Genomic DNA, 15,183 nt, shown 5'->3' with positions numbered 1-15,183 from the left:
CTTGGAGAATAGTGGACTGTGTTCTTTAAGCAACTGTTTTTACTCTCAAAAGGTGACTAAAAAAACCTGCCTTGCATCCATATGAAATTTCAGAAGAGGTCCACACCTTTAACAGAGAAAATCCACCATCACGAAGCATTTAGGAGTCCATAGTTCACCAAATGTAAAGCCGCTGCTCTAGCCCGTCCTCTGAAGGAGATCACTCATGTGAAACTCAGTCTTTCCTGAGCAGTTTCTCCCTGGGAAACTCCTTCCTACCTAGAATTCGTGCAGTTGATTATCCTTATTAAGCCCAGAGCCCTTCACTTACTGAATTTCACATCATTTTTCTGGATATCCTGTTCTCCTATTTGTTAAAGTCATTTTAAATTCTCATCCTGTCTTGCCAAGCGCTTGGGGGACAGTGGGCTTTGGAATCATTTGCAAATGCAATACTCTCTTACTCATCACCAGGCAGTCCTGCAAGCAGCTGTAAGCAGCTCATAGTCATCATCCTTTTTCCGAGTTCATAAGAACCTTGTCTTGGACATACCATATGTTCAGAGCACTGCTGCCAATAGAGGAGGATTATGAGCGCTCTTTCCTTTTGAGCCCTTTTTCCTCCTAAATTCACATTTTGCCCTGCTTGCAAAGCAGAATGCATGCACGGAATAATAGTTTCAGGCAATTTGGTGTCTCTGTTTTGGCCAAAACACACACTTTAGCCTGAAACCAGACCTTCCTCATTACTTTTGCACTCGTTCTCCGATGCCTTTGTAGGTCTGCAGCAGAGATACCCACTCACTGCATTCACTCTTGTATTCAGAGAGATCTGAATTCATTCCAATTTATCCCTTGCCAAATCTGCAACAATTCTTTGCAGCAGCCATGTAGGGGCTTTGGGGGGTTCTGACAAGGTGAGCAGATATTTTGTTTGGGAGACCATCCCCATCTTAGTTTTAAAACAATGTTTCTAACCATTAGCATAAGAAAGCCACATCTATCTTAGAATAAATGCCTTAGAAAGGGCTACTCCCAGTATGGATTTAAATTTGTCTCATATTTAAAAGCTGAAAAAGTTCACATATTTCTTTGAAATCTCTGACAAACTCTGCAAGACCATAACTCATACAGATGCACATAAATCCTGATGCTTTTAAAAAACTGCATGAAAAGAAAAAAAAAGCCTTAATGTTTCTGTATTTCTTCCCGACTAGAAGCTCTTTCTGAACGTGCCTGGCGGCATGACTAGGTAATGGGGTAACTCTACAGCCTGCAATAGCACCTGCTTTCTGGCCACTTCAACTCAAGCTTTGCAACATGCCTGAAAAAACTTCACATCTCAGAGGATTCTGCTGTTTTCTGAAAACGTGTCTAACTCAAATTTCACATGTGGTCCTCATTTAAATGCAAATCAATCAATTAGCAATTTAAAGTACACCAGCAGATAATTTGCGTTTGAGATACTTGGTCTTGAAAAGTGTTAAGGTCTGACCAATAATTCATTTATTTTTTACAGCATCAGAAATGTAGCCACCATAAATATGACTATCTTAGATTTACCTGTCAAGGCAAGATTTTTATCATTAGCAAATGTACAAATATTTTGCATATTTAACGCTTGGCCTGGCAAATCATAACATGCTCTTCTGTCCCAGGGACGATCAAAAACATATTTGCAGTAAATTACATGAAATAGTGTTAAAACGTGGATATCAGCCCTATGGGTGTTAAGAAAGACAACTTCTCTTTTTCATGAAGTTTTTGTACTGACAGTACAGCTATAAATACTTGTGTGAAATCCTGACTCTAGTGAACTCAGGTGTTTCTAAAACATCCATTTTGAAAGTATTTCATGATTATTTCATTCATAATTTGAAGGGAAGCATTTTCTTCTTATCAAGACTTTAAAATCTGAAGAGAATCTTAACATTTACAAAGAATTCTTGGCATGAGTGCACTGAGATACATAAAATACCTGGCACAATTATTTAAAAGAACGCCAAATGTAAATATACCAGGTAATGACAAAGCTTTGAGGAGAGCAGTGGCAGTAATACGGCAGTGATCACCCCCGTTATTCATGCTGCCTTCCCTGCAACATGCAAATCTGGAGATCAAGCAAGCGCCGAAGAAGGACTGTGACTGGGTTTGCAAAGTCCATACTGTAAACATATATATACACTTTAATGAAATATAGCCATTTTCAGTTTTCTATAATCTCTCTATGAAGTTTTCTTTTAATTAACAGGAGGAACACACTTGTCTTGACCTGCTCTCTGATCTGATAAAGAGATGAAGTGTTTTTCCCTGGAGCCATATTTGAAACCACTAATAAAAGGAGCCCTGAGCTAAACACATGTTGATGAAAGCAGGTGCAGATGCAACAACTTTTTAAAGGATACTGCTTTCTAAAACAAGCATTCCTTACACGGCCAGTACGTCTGAGCTTCCACTGCTCATGATCACACAGAAAAACAGCGTGTGAATGCCCTCATGTTTGCCCACACTCAAAAATCCATCCCAACCAGGAGCTGGGATAGAGCCAGTGGTAATGGCAGGGCACTTACAGGAGTGTGCTCCACATGTTATTTATTCTCTTACAATTGTGAGAATCTAAACCTGGAAACTTTCTTATTTTCCTAGTTAAAATAGCTGCCTCTAGAAACCTTTACTAAACAAAATTTATTTTTGATTCATTTTAATGATTTCATGCAAAGAAAAATGCTAAGAATAAATACTTTGCTGTCTCCTATTTTTTTTTCTCAAACAAATTTTAGGGGCAATAAATCTGGGAAAATTCTTAGATGATAAAAAATTAAGATACTAATTGTCACCACAACATGAGCATATTACAAGTTGTCCACGGACAGCTATTTGAACAGCATCTGATAAGGATTTCACTTCTGCATATCAGGTAAAGTAACCTCAAGCAGTACTCAAAAGTAGTATGAATACTCCTATGGTAACTTAAGCCCTCCTGAGGGATTAATATGAATGCTTAATGACATTAATAGACATTTGTATCACTTTTGTTTAACGACACACATTCCATGCATACATATATAAATATTAATTTTGGACTGAGTGATAATCGCTCAACACCATAACAATTAAACAGCTGTAACCTGTCTCATGTGTTAAGTAATGGAGCTGCAGGCAAGCTACATAAACAGATGGTCTTATCCACCCATGCTTAATGTTAAAGACTTTTTAAAAAAGAGGTGTTGACAAATCTGAACAAGAAGGCATAGTTTTAATGCAAATTGGCCAATTTGCAATTTAGATTACTCTAAAACTAATTTGGTCTATAGAAAAAATTAGGCTGCACTGTAAAACTGAGATGTTACACAGCACATGGATATAGCAGATTCCCCACCAACATAATTATTTACTAATTCTATTCAGCTAACAGAGTTTAATGGAAAAGCAGCTGGATAAGTATTCATATTTATGGGCTTCCTATGACAGTTAGTTAATTTACTCATGGTACATGCCAGTTATATCACGAAAAATAATAGACTATCTGAAATAATAGCTCTTCCAATCTCACAGAACAACTATTCAGACAAGAGAGGGTCACTGAACTCACTGCGGACCGGGATAGAAGGGAAATAAAAACATATTTTAGCACAACTGTGTTACGAAAACTTAATTACAGACCAAATTTTCATCCGGGCTCTCACCCGGGCACCAGCTGTGCTTGTGCAGACCTGCATCCCATTGAAATGCAGGTAGAACTTCACAGAATACCATAACGATGCTCACTTCAGACCCACGAATGTCATTCTCACACCAAATAAACAGTTGACAGGTGATTTTCCTTAGCTCTGTAGTAAACTGTTGATTTAACCTGCTCTCACATGGCTACAAGCAATGGTAAAATATTACGACTCTCAGCAGGGAAAAGACAGTAAGCAATTTAGATGGCCTTAAACTGCTCCGTATTTGGAGCGTACAGTGCCAGTGTTTGGTTCAATCCTGTAAGATGCTGAACAATAGCTCTAAATCCTCATTTTTGTTAATTCTCAAAAAGTTGAGTTCACCACAACCCTGAGCATGCAATTACCTGCTGAATATGTCTGATATCAATCTTTAGCAGTACGTGGCAAGGGCAATAGCAGTGACTTATGAATGTGGCCCGTATTGGGTACGGTTCTTACGCCAGAGGTGCCCTCTGCAAGCACAGCAGAACAGTGGGTACCAGTAACATGCACCAGGTTTCCCAGCCAAAGCCATCTTGCCCACCTTACTACGTGCATTACTTCAAAAAACAAAACAAAACCTTATTTACTGTACTTTATCCTCTCTCCCAAACCAAATGCAAACAGAAATGCATGTATATTATTTTGCAATTCCAGCCTTTGTGATACTGAAGCTTACAGAAAGGATGATGCTTAAAATAAAGGTGCTCTGAGAAGCAGGTGTTTAAATTTTGCCTGAACAAAAAAAGCAAACCTTTGCAATCATTTATGATCTTGCTACCCAATGTCCTCAAGAACTGGAATAAAAACAAATAAAAGGTCTTTTCCAGCTTACAGCTACTAGAATTTCTCTAGGCCAACTTTTCTCATGGGTGTCTTGAGTATAAATGGGAAGCAGTGTAAACTCAAAAAGCAACCTAGGGTTTGAATGATATTAGGCAGGAACACACTAAGGACTACCTTTTAATTACAGACACAGGTTTGTTTCTTCCCAGTCCCTAATATGTCTCATCTAAGAGAATACAAAGAATGGGCTAACTGAAAATGAGTCAGGACACACAGACGACATTCAGAAATAAACTAAAGTTGTTAGCTGAGGTGCAAAACATCTCTACCATTTTAAACTGCACTTGTGCTTTACAAAAAAGGAAAGCATGATCACTCTGATCAACTGAGTTACGGATGTAGAGCACAACAGCAAGACTTCAGTTAGCACTTCTAAGGTTTAACACATGAACATTCACCCTACTCTGGGAAGCCACCTGAAGATCTGCTGGGACACAACTTTCCCAAAAGGTCAATGTCATCCATTGGCCTAAATTTACAATTTCTTTGGCAAATTCCATTCCCAAAGAAGTTTAAAATTTACGTCAGTACACTTCAGATGAATTTCAACCAAGAGCTGCACCAAACTAAAAAAATCTTTATTTCTATGAAATGGTTAACAGCTTTTAGAAATAGGAATGGAGAATTTTTCTGTTTTAGAGTTGCAAGCAATATAAAAGTGCAGTATAAAAAAGGAGGGAGAGAATAAGAAAAGTGAGGTAAGTATATAGAGAAAAACATGCTGATGCTCCTTGTGTTTTGAAATCTATTGCTCAAAGGAAGACACTATAAACTCTAGAGTAGAAGAGACAAAAGCAGACTGACACTTCATTTGCAAAGCTGAGGAAGCATCCATTTTTACGGCATTAAGATGGAACTATTCCTGAAAATAAGCAATAGAATGTCCTGTTTTCGCTATAAAGCCGGGGTCTTGAAGAAAACTGCCAAATACAAGAGTGGACTAGAGGCTGTACTGCATTACTTGTGTTTGAGACTGTAATTGCAAAATGCAACATTAACAAATCAAACTTACAGCAGCAGCCTCAGAGTAAATACACATTTAAGGAACAAACAGGTGGGAAGACAGACCCGCTTGCCCAGTGCTGAGAAAAAACTTGTTTGTGCCTAATATGTCGGAAAAATTGTTCAAGAGCAGCTCATCCGTGTATGAGTGCAACCCTTGAAACAGTGCCAAGGTCAGGGAGACCAACAGCAGAGCGATCTGCTGAGTAATTGCTCATTGGCAAGTTAAGGCGGTCAGGGGAAAGGCTTTATCCTACTTTTAACTTTATTGTTTAAAATAAAGTGCTCTTCCCACCTCGCTGTTCTCATCAGCACGTTTCCTGAAAGTTCCTCAAACCTTTACCTGAGGCAATTCTCTCTGTATCTCTGCAGGGAGGCATCGTGGCCCCCAGGTCCCCTCCTTATGCACCAGAAATCTCACTAGTGAAAAAAAAGATCAATTGTGATTTCTGTAAAAACAATTCACAAATCAATCTGACTACTTCACACCTGGCTCCTTTCTACAAAAGGAAATCTTGCCTTCTCATCCTGGTGCAGAGACGTGGATACTGGACAATACAGCTAGAACAGGGACTCATTGCTGTGCAGTCTCCTCTGAAGAGCTCCAAAACCCGCCTGGTCCTGATCCTGTGCAATGTGCTCTAGGTGACCCTGCTGGAGCAGGGCATGTATTGGACTTCATGAGCTCTCCAGAGGTCCCTGCCAACCTCAATCATCCTGCGAGTCTGTGATTTTCCCTGCCCTCACGCCTCTCATCACTATTATTTCCTGTTACTACCATCCACAACATCATCATCCCGCCTCTTAACCATTGTTGTAAGCTACCACTGAATGATTTTTGGCCTGTTCTTTTTTTCTAGATATCCATACTTGACCATACTGATTCTTTCCGCTTAACATTCTGAGTTAGCCTTTCCAAAACATCCATGAAAGTCAAATTCTCTGGCCTCTTCTTATTTTGTGGCAAAACTCTATTTCTGTGTACTGGTTGGTATTCATTAACTCTTACCACCATTGGACTTACCCTCTCAACCTGTTGCTTTGTCCTCATCACCTCTATTAACTGATTCCCCTTCTCCATCCCTTCAAACAAAACACTTTATTTTGCCTTAGTTGGATTTTGTTTTGACTGTTCAGTGTATCTTTGATTTTCCCATCACTCAGCGGTAGCTCTTGCCCTTCGCTTGACCAGTGACCACCTCCTTCATTGTCTATTTGATAGTGTCTCAAAAGAGGCATCTTTGAGAATTTATCCAAAAGGCTGCTCACCTCTGGCAGACGTGGCCCGTAAATACCCGTAGAGCCATTTTGTTATTCCTGGGCTTGTGCAGTGCTCACCACAGACCTCAGCAGGAGTTAGTCTGCTCTCACACTGCCAGTCCCTTTGCCTGTGCTTCCTGCCTCTCTTCATGACAGTTTTTTTGAGCATTATGCTGGGAGCACAACGCAGGCTGGACAGGACTCCCCCTCCTGCATTACAGTCCCGCAGTGTCTTGCACCACGGGGTCCTTGCTTACAGGGGAATTCTTGGCACTACAGCTACATAAAATATATTTTACAACAGTAACCTCTTGGTCAACTCTTCCACTTCTTCCATTTCCTCACTTCCTTTAGCTACATGTATAATTTCCCATGTTGGTTCACTGTCAAACTCTAAGCAGTGGAGGGCAGGCATAGTAAATGGGACATAAGGAATGTAAATAATGGAGTGAGAAAAGCTTCACTCAAAGGCACAGGAGTCCCCAAAGGTTTTCACATTAGGACTAACTTAATTACAGCAATATATAAGCTGTAATAATGATGGCCTCTTCGGAATCTGCTGTGTTAAACTGCTGAAATGTTGTGCTGTTAGTTACATATCAGAAATCTGTTATAATTCTAAAATAAAGAATTATGTTGACAAGAAGATAATGTTAGGATGTTAGGCAACTAGATTACATTCATTGCAAGACAGGAATAGCATCTGTGCATGTAGGCAAAATTCACCTTTTTTCAGAGTATCTTCTCCTTACAAGAAAGAAAAAAAAAAAAAAAAAACCACAAAGGGAAGCTTTGTTTCCAAAAGATGGAAAGCTATCACATAAAAATAGAAAAGCACACATAGCAGGATATATTTACAGTTTAAAATAAGAGTAACCTCCCCCTGAGCAAAAGGCAGTTGAAAGGGAAAGACTAAAAAGGAAATTCTTGCACCTCCTATTAACAGCAAACTAGCTATGAAGAATTGATGAGCCATTATATAACCATCTCCTTTCTTAAAACACCAATTCCTTTGCCCAGCCAGGCAAGGGCAACCGCTCCCTTTGAAGAACCGGCTTTCAAAGCCGCGCGGCTCTCGCTCGGCTGAGGGCCGTCGCTCCGGGCGCTCGCGTGAGGCGCGCGTGAGGCGCGCGGCGGCGCGGGGCCTACCGATGGTGCAGTGCTCGCCGTTCCAGCCCTGGCTGCACTCGCACTTGCCGTCCTTGCAGGTGCCGTGCTCGGCGCAGCGCGGGTGGCACGCGCGCTGGTTGCAGGCGGCGCCCGTCCAGCCGTCCTCGCAGCGGCACGAGCCGCCCATGCAGACGCCGTGCGCGCCGCAGTCCACGGAGCAGATCTCTGCGGGCGACAGGAGGGGAGGGGAAGGGGCATACACGGGACAGAGAGGACGTGTGTGAATCAGCAGTTCCACCCACAAAGGGTTGGAAAAGCTAAAGCTGTGGAAATCAAACCAAAATTAAATCACTTTCCTTCCTTTGAAAAACATGCTCATGTCACCCCTACAGAATACGGAACAGAGAGCTTTCTCTCAGTGCTAATGCCTACTCAGCTACCCCGCAGACTTACCGACGCTCAGGTGTCCACAGTCCTTCTACCTCTTAGCTCCGAGCAATTTTCAAATGCAGTTTTTTATTTCATATTTCTTACAGGCCACCTTTCGTAACTCAGATTATAGGGCACTCAAAGCTATTAAAATTTACAGCCTGGTTTTAGTGACTGAATGCCCCACAGACCTAAGTCACTGTATGTCATGAGTAAAAATGCAGTATTAATAGAAGTTCCTTACAACAACAAGGTTTCCCCTCTCCACTCTGCTCCCTGTTTTCTTCCAAAGAAAAAATGTGCCATTTTTGACACATTTTTTCATTAAAAAGAATCAGCCTTAGTGAGACAAATTAGTACTATGCTGACATAACTGACACATCTGTTAAATATAAATGATGATGCTCTTTCACTTTCAGTAAATTCCTATCAGTGACAGCTATGAACAGTCTGGCTTAAATAATAGATTGTTAAAAAAAATAAAGCAACATACAGCAATTTCACTTGTCATTTACCTATAGTAACAGGTTCTTGTAACTGATAGAATAATTGAAAAATACATTAAGAGCCAAAGGTAGTCGGAGACTAAACAACACATGTTAACTCTCAGAGCTAATACAAGCTGATAATTTAGATTGCCAGAGTTTGCATTTACAATTTTAGTTCATTCAGTTAGACTGTAGGAAACATCATTATTGCTAGAGAATATAGTCTAAGAAATTTTTTTAGTTCCTTGGAATACAATTGGTTCTAACCACACATCAGTTGATTAAAGCAGCATATTTAATTTTTGTTTTCTTGTGAAAGACAACAATCAGCAAAAAGAATAAAAATTGTTATTTTCAACTACCAAAGAAAGTAGTTGCTCGGTGGAAAAATAGGGGTTTCAGTTTGTCATTGTGCAGTGTTTCTTTTGTCCCAGTTGAGTGTAATTCTCTGGCTCAGGGTGCTCTTTCGCATTAAACATAGCATCAAGGAGCCGTGATATTTCCCATAAGAATATTTATGGAACAAGACAGGTGTAGGTTTTCCTTTTTCCTTCTTTCCTATAGAGCGTTTTATACATACTTCGAATTAAATTTTTGATGAAGAGATCCAAGATGATTTGATTAACTTTAGAGTCACAAGATGTCAACCTAGCTTCAAAAAAGAAAAGTTTATTTCTCTTCAATCTAATCAATTTTTCATTAGGGTGAAGGTGTTTATCAGCCTTTAGCACACTAGCTATGAGCAAGGTGCGTCAATCTTTGTAATGAACTTATTAATTAGAGTTAATTTAATTGAAGTGGAATTGAAGGGCTAATTAAGGGACAAACTGCTGATGAAGATAGAGGAAAGCTCTGGTGATTTCAAACCTGCAAACCCTCTGATGGAAATAATTCTTTCTTTTCCTTTTTTAGCAGCTTAACAAACTATTTATAGGTAAGATTTACTTTTTTGTGTACTGGTTTCAAGGTCATTTTGTACAACTTCATCAAATGCTCTTTGTGTTTTTTTAAAAGCTCTTTTGAGAGTCTGACACTACTGAAACATCTAAGAACGTGAGACACATGATTTTGTGCATTTCAATGACCAATAATTCCTTGAAACATCGATAAAAGTTACAGCATAACTGAATCATCCCAACTGCTGTGGAGGACACGGTGCCCAGAACTAGAAAGTTTTTGAGAGTTCATGTTTAGAGGAGAACTACCAAAGGTATCTTGCAAACAGCCTTGTTTAGCACTAAAAAAGCTCAGAGAAGAGTTTTTTTTCTTCTAACCAGAATTAATAGAAGACAACATTTTCTTAACTTTGTTGCTTTTCTCTTGAATGTTTGGAGCTCTCTACTACTCTTCGTGTACACACAAACCTTTATGAAATATCAATGACTCTGATCAGGAAGTACATTTGTTTTAAAAATTAATTTCCCCATGAAATCTATGAGATCAGTTTTCATTAAAAAATCATCTAAGCTGTTAAGATGAATTGTTTTGGACGAATATGTATCTCACAGACTCGATTTATGTTTTGATGTAAGACTACGAAAAAGTACTCTAAAAACTTGTATTTGGCTGCTATCCTACACAAACAAATACTTAGATTCTGCTCTCTGTGATGGTAATTGCAGGCTTTTTTTTCCTACTGCGGCCATCCTTGGATCATGGTTTTATAATCTCAGCTTCATCCTTCTTCATGTAAGAAAGTCTCACTGCTTTGTCACTTCTACCAACCCTTTTTGCCCCAGGAGCCCGTGCCCTTCCTCGAAGCTATTCTTGCATTCCCACTGCCTCAAAACTGGACTGTTACCTGAGCTAAGATTTCAAGAAAAATGTCTGCAATTAGCTAGATAGACTTTAAAAGTGAAACTGCTTCCAGTTTTGGTGTAGTTCTATGTTTTAAATTGATGTGTTAGATAACATGGTAAATACACGTACTTATATTGTACAAAGAAGACTGTACTTGTATGTGAACTACCAGAAGTGGCTGACAAACACTGTCAAGCGCATAAATTGACTTCTGTACACTTCAAACTTGTTACTTGAATCAATCCATAGCTCACACTGAAGTCAACGGAAAGACTTCCATCTGCTCAGCAGGTCAAGTCCAAGCTAACACCTTAAATCGGTGCTATTTAGAGCATCACTGTTCTAGTAAATGGGAGTGTTTTTCACCCTTACCATTGGAGCAATCTGGACCTGTCCAATTTGGATCGCAGGTGCAGGTACCACTCTCTTGCAGGTACGTCCCATGGCCAGAGCACTGATCGGGGCACATCGTCTTCAGGATTTCACAGTTGCTGCCTCCCCAGCCTGGGTTACAGTGACACTCGCCGTGGATGCAAACACCATGACTGGCACAGGCTGGGTCCAGGCAATCAGCTGGCGAGAGAAGAAGAAGATGAGCTTAAACCTGCCGTCAAACTGAAGAACGAACAGCCCACCTTAGGTTCTCAAGGCATCTTCCTGATTAAGCCACCTTTTAAAAACCTTGTGAAAGGGGGAGCATCACGCTCATCTTAAAAACAAGCCTCAGCAGGTTGATGCTGAGTGATTCATGTATGTTTTATTGCAATGAGTGAGTGAAAGACAGAGCAAACCAAGGTGTCTTGGGGCACCCTCCCTTCTCTAGCTACAAGGCTAAAAAAAAAAAATAAAATCATTCTCTCATGACTGCAATTCCTAGTCAATCTTTGTTAGCATACTGGCATTTTTCTTTGCCAAAACAAGTCGTTTCACACCACTGTGGCATCGTGAAGTCAGTGCAAGTACAGAACTGACTCACAACATCACAGGCTGCTGTCTAATTCAATACAGATCTTTCAGGCTTTACTGATTTTTCTGAATTACAGCAAGATTCACTTTGGATTTCAGGCTACTGATCCCTGTTCCCTCTAATCACAGTGTAACAACTGTTGGATTCCTGGGAACGCTCAGTATCAGCTGACCCCATCCACTGCTACTGAGTTTTGACAGCTGTACAGGACCTCCGACTTGTTTCAGAAATAAATGAGTTGCATACTCTCCATCCTTCTTAATTCACTTTAATGTGCTTTAGATGACGAGATCTAATTTAGCAATTTGACTCAATAAAATGTTACACTTGTAGGGTCAATGGTCTGAAAATTTAATTCCAGAGACTTAATTGCATTACTTTGTGTGTGGAGATCAATAAAATCAATTTGATCGAGGAAGAAAATGGTGCCTTTTACTCCCTAAAAAAATAGAATAGAAAATGAACTGCACTTTGCAGCACACTCGAATGAATATTATTACGCACATCTCTCGAATACAAAAATGATGCATCATTTTTCATTACAATACATCGGAATCAGCATTTTCCACAATGTGGTTGGTGGAAAAGAGCCCTAACAAATGCAATACACTAATGATTTATTCTGTTCTGTGAAAGAAAGAAAAAAATCACTAAGTGTTTCTGTAGTCTAACATGTTTTTTTGTGCTCTCTTCTTAGCTGACCTCAGCCAGAAAAAGTAAACAAAAGTATACTGACAAGCAAAAAGATCCCATATTGAGTAATTAAAACTGTTCACATTGTCAAAAGGAAATAAAGTATGAGAGTTCTGCAGAGTTCGGTGATACTAGTGCTTCCCAAATATGATTATTAGAATTGTATTTTAGAAAAAACATATGTGACAAATACATTTCAGCATGCTTATGATTTATTGATAAACGGGTTTTATTTTCCAGGGATGAGTAGCAATGGGCAGCACCTAGGTCCATCAACATCAGAGCTAGCGCACCCTTCGGACGCGGGACCGCGCGTGGTACTCACGCACCTTCTTCGCAGTTCTCTCCTTTGTAGCCTGAGTTGCAGGCGCAGGAGCCCATGATGCAGATGCCCCGGCCGCCGCACTGGGGGTCGATGCACTGGGTGGCCGGCACGTCGCACTCGGTGCCCTTCCAGCCGCTGTAGCACAGGCAGCGTCCCTTGGAGTACTGCCCGTTGCCGCTGCACAGCACGGGGCAGGCCGCTGCCGAGGGAGACGCGCGCGTGAGGAGCGCGGCGGCCAGCAGAGCGGGCCCGCTGCCGAGCGGGCCGCGCGCCAGCGCCTTTCCAAGGGATTTGGCGCCACGTTCGCTTAGGAAGGGGTGGGTGGACGTACCTCGGGAGCAGTCGGGGCCCAGGAAGCCGGCGAAACAATGGCACGTCCCAGAAACGCACTCCCCGTTACCATGACAATTCCGGGGGCACTCCACGACGGACTCTATAAAAAAAAAAAGGGGGGGGGGAAATAGGTAAGTAGGGTAATTCCTGGATTCCCACCATGCAAAGTATCTGTCATTTAACCACTGCTAATGTAAATGCAGCAAACAGATTCTCAGAGAGGTGTTCATGGCTGGTTTGTTTGGGATTCCCAAGAACACGAATAATTCCCATTTTCTGAAGCTGGCGCCTGTCACATCTTGGGCCTTCAATTTCCAACAAAAAAGCTCAAATTTTAATTATAAAACAATAGGTGCTCTGTGCTCAAAATGGAGCCTTGTGCTGTTTAACAAATATTACAACCAAAGTAGACTTCTTTCAAGGCAGGTTTTACATGGAGGTACAGACCTCGTACTCTAGAACAACTAATTAAAATATATATTCTGTGTTCTGAGCAGCAAAACAAACACGATGAAAGGAAAATCTGTGCAAATAAACCAGAAGATTTAATTGAGAAAGCTTGTCCCTGTATTCCTAAAATGAAAGTGAGCAGTGCTGAGCTCCTGGTAAACTTCCGAAGATCATTCCCACTTACCTATAACGATGGTATTAAAAGACACCTGCTCCGCGTTCTTCCCGTCGTTGTAAAAGGCCAAGTGCCAGATGCCCGAATCCAGGTACTGGATGAAGCCGGCCTCGTGGAGGCTCACGGACCTGGCCTGCCGGCCCGCTCGCTCCGCCTCGAGCAGGTTGCGCTGCTCCCTGGCGATCAGCCGGCTGCCGTCCAGCAGCTCCACGAAGTCGTACTGCCGGCGGGAAGAGAGCAACACGTCACGGCAAGGCCCCTGCCGGCTTCCTTGGAATAACCCACCGATACGGTGGCATTTTGACCCAGAACTTCCCCTCATGGAGCACAGAAGTAGGAGCTGGGACTAACCCTGCCTCATGCCTTCACCTTGTGTTAGATCTCCAACAAAAAGGGCCCATTAGCACTCGCGTTCACCTCGGTGGCTTTTCTGGTGATGAGCTCAGGGCCAGCAATTCTGTTTCAGGGGTTGTACAGAAGAAAAGGTGAGCTGTGATTAATCTGCAGTCATGGCCCCCACCTGATCCACAGGTGAGCACTCCCTTCCGGCATGCCACACATCTCAGCTGCTAATAATATCCAACATTATTCCTCTACTTCGCTTTTTTATCCACTTTTGCAATAAGGATTAAATTGCTTGGTCCTCGTGCCAGCTAGTCAGAAGCTCTGAGAGAAGGGAGGGCTTTCCTTCCACCTCCTGCAAAGGCCACCCAAAGCAGCACATGGAAATAGTTCCGACAAATTGTGAACTTCAGGTCAGCGGAGAGCATGCAGAGAAACATGGCAAGGCCTGAGGGCTTGGAAAACAGGGCATGTGGGCTCCCATGAGCAATGGAAACAACCTGCAATCCCAAACCCCACGATTTTATGCATATAATTCTTAACCAGTGTTAAGAGTGCCCATGGGACTTGACCCTTGTCTGGGCCTTGTGCTGATTTATACTAACCCAGAGTCTCATCAAACGCCTTGGAAGGTTTCTTTTGTACATTTCTCGCATAAAGATCAAGGTGTATAAGGCAAAATCAAGCACTTAGGCAAGTTAAAGTGAATTCCTGGTTTTAGTAGAGAGCCTCTGCTCTCCCTACTCAGTCCACCCTTTCCCTTTTACTCTGGTATGTGTTTACTGTATGAGATGAACTGCTTCACATAAACCTTCAATCTGCCCCCAGTGTTTGAGATCCCTTTCAAACGGAATTACATCCAGGCTCTATTAAGGTAAAGGCCAGCATGTGAAACCATGGATTCACCTAGGCTGGATAACATCAGTTACTGGGGCTGGAGAATTGGTGGTTTTATGTCCTGACTTGTGACCTTCAGAAACTGCTCCCTGGACAGAAGAAAACACCACAGTCGCTGTCCCCAAACAGGGTTTAAGTACTTCTGTTCTCTCCTTCAAATTCCACTCCTGAGGCCAAAATGCACTGGCATAATAAAAATGCTCCTCTATAGTAATTGGAATTATCTTCCTACCATTCAGAGTGCAAAAGAAATGCATAGTTAAAATGCCTCTATCAACACCTGAGACACTTTTCCAGATACGTCTGAACAAGCAGAATAGGACTTAACATGATTAGTACGTGCAGAAGGCAGTACCTTGATACACTGTCACTTTGAATGTACG

The 15,183-nt window shown here is 41.5% G+C and overlaps 1 protein-coding gene across 4 annotated transcripts in view; it reads right to left on the bottom strand.

Annotated features, from left to right (window-relative positions):
* Positions 1 to 15,183, bottom strand: part of TENM3 (teneurin transmembrane protein 3) — a 292,279-nt gene that overhangs the window by 64,931 nt on the left and 212,165 nt on the right. For all 4 annotated transcript variants that reach the window (XM_088524633.1, XM_088524634.1, XM_088524635.1 and 1 more), the window contains 5 exons: positions 13,571 to 13,781; positions 12,935 to 13,036; positions 12,608 to 12,802; positions 10,991 to 11,191; positions 7,941 to 8,126 (listed from right to left, as the gene is read on the bottom strand). In XM_088524633.1, the coding sequence (XP_088380759.1) occupies positions 7,941 to 8,126; positions 10,991 to 11,191; positions 12,608 to 12,802; positions 12,935 to 13,036; positions 13,571 to 13,781 (895 nt within the window). The remainder of the gene's footprint in view (positions 1 to 7,940; positions 8,127 to 10,990; positions 11,192 to 12,607; positions 12,803 to 12,934; positions 13,037 to 13,570; positions 13,782 to 15,183) is intronic.

This window comes from Tinamus guttatus, unplaced genomic scaffold (assembly GCF_059628265.1).
Source record: "Tinamus guttatus ecotype Peru unplaced genomic scaffold, ASM5962826v1 Tinamus_guttatus_pri_ptg000213l, whole genome shotgun sequence".
NCBI classification, from domain to species: Eukaryota; Metazoa; Chordata; class Aves; order Tinamiformes; family Tinamidae; genus Tinamus; species Tinamus guttatus.
The sequence above is the reverse complement of the archived record's forward strand: the minus strand, read 5'-3'. Positions and strand labels throughout refer to the sequence as shown.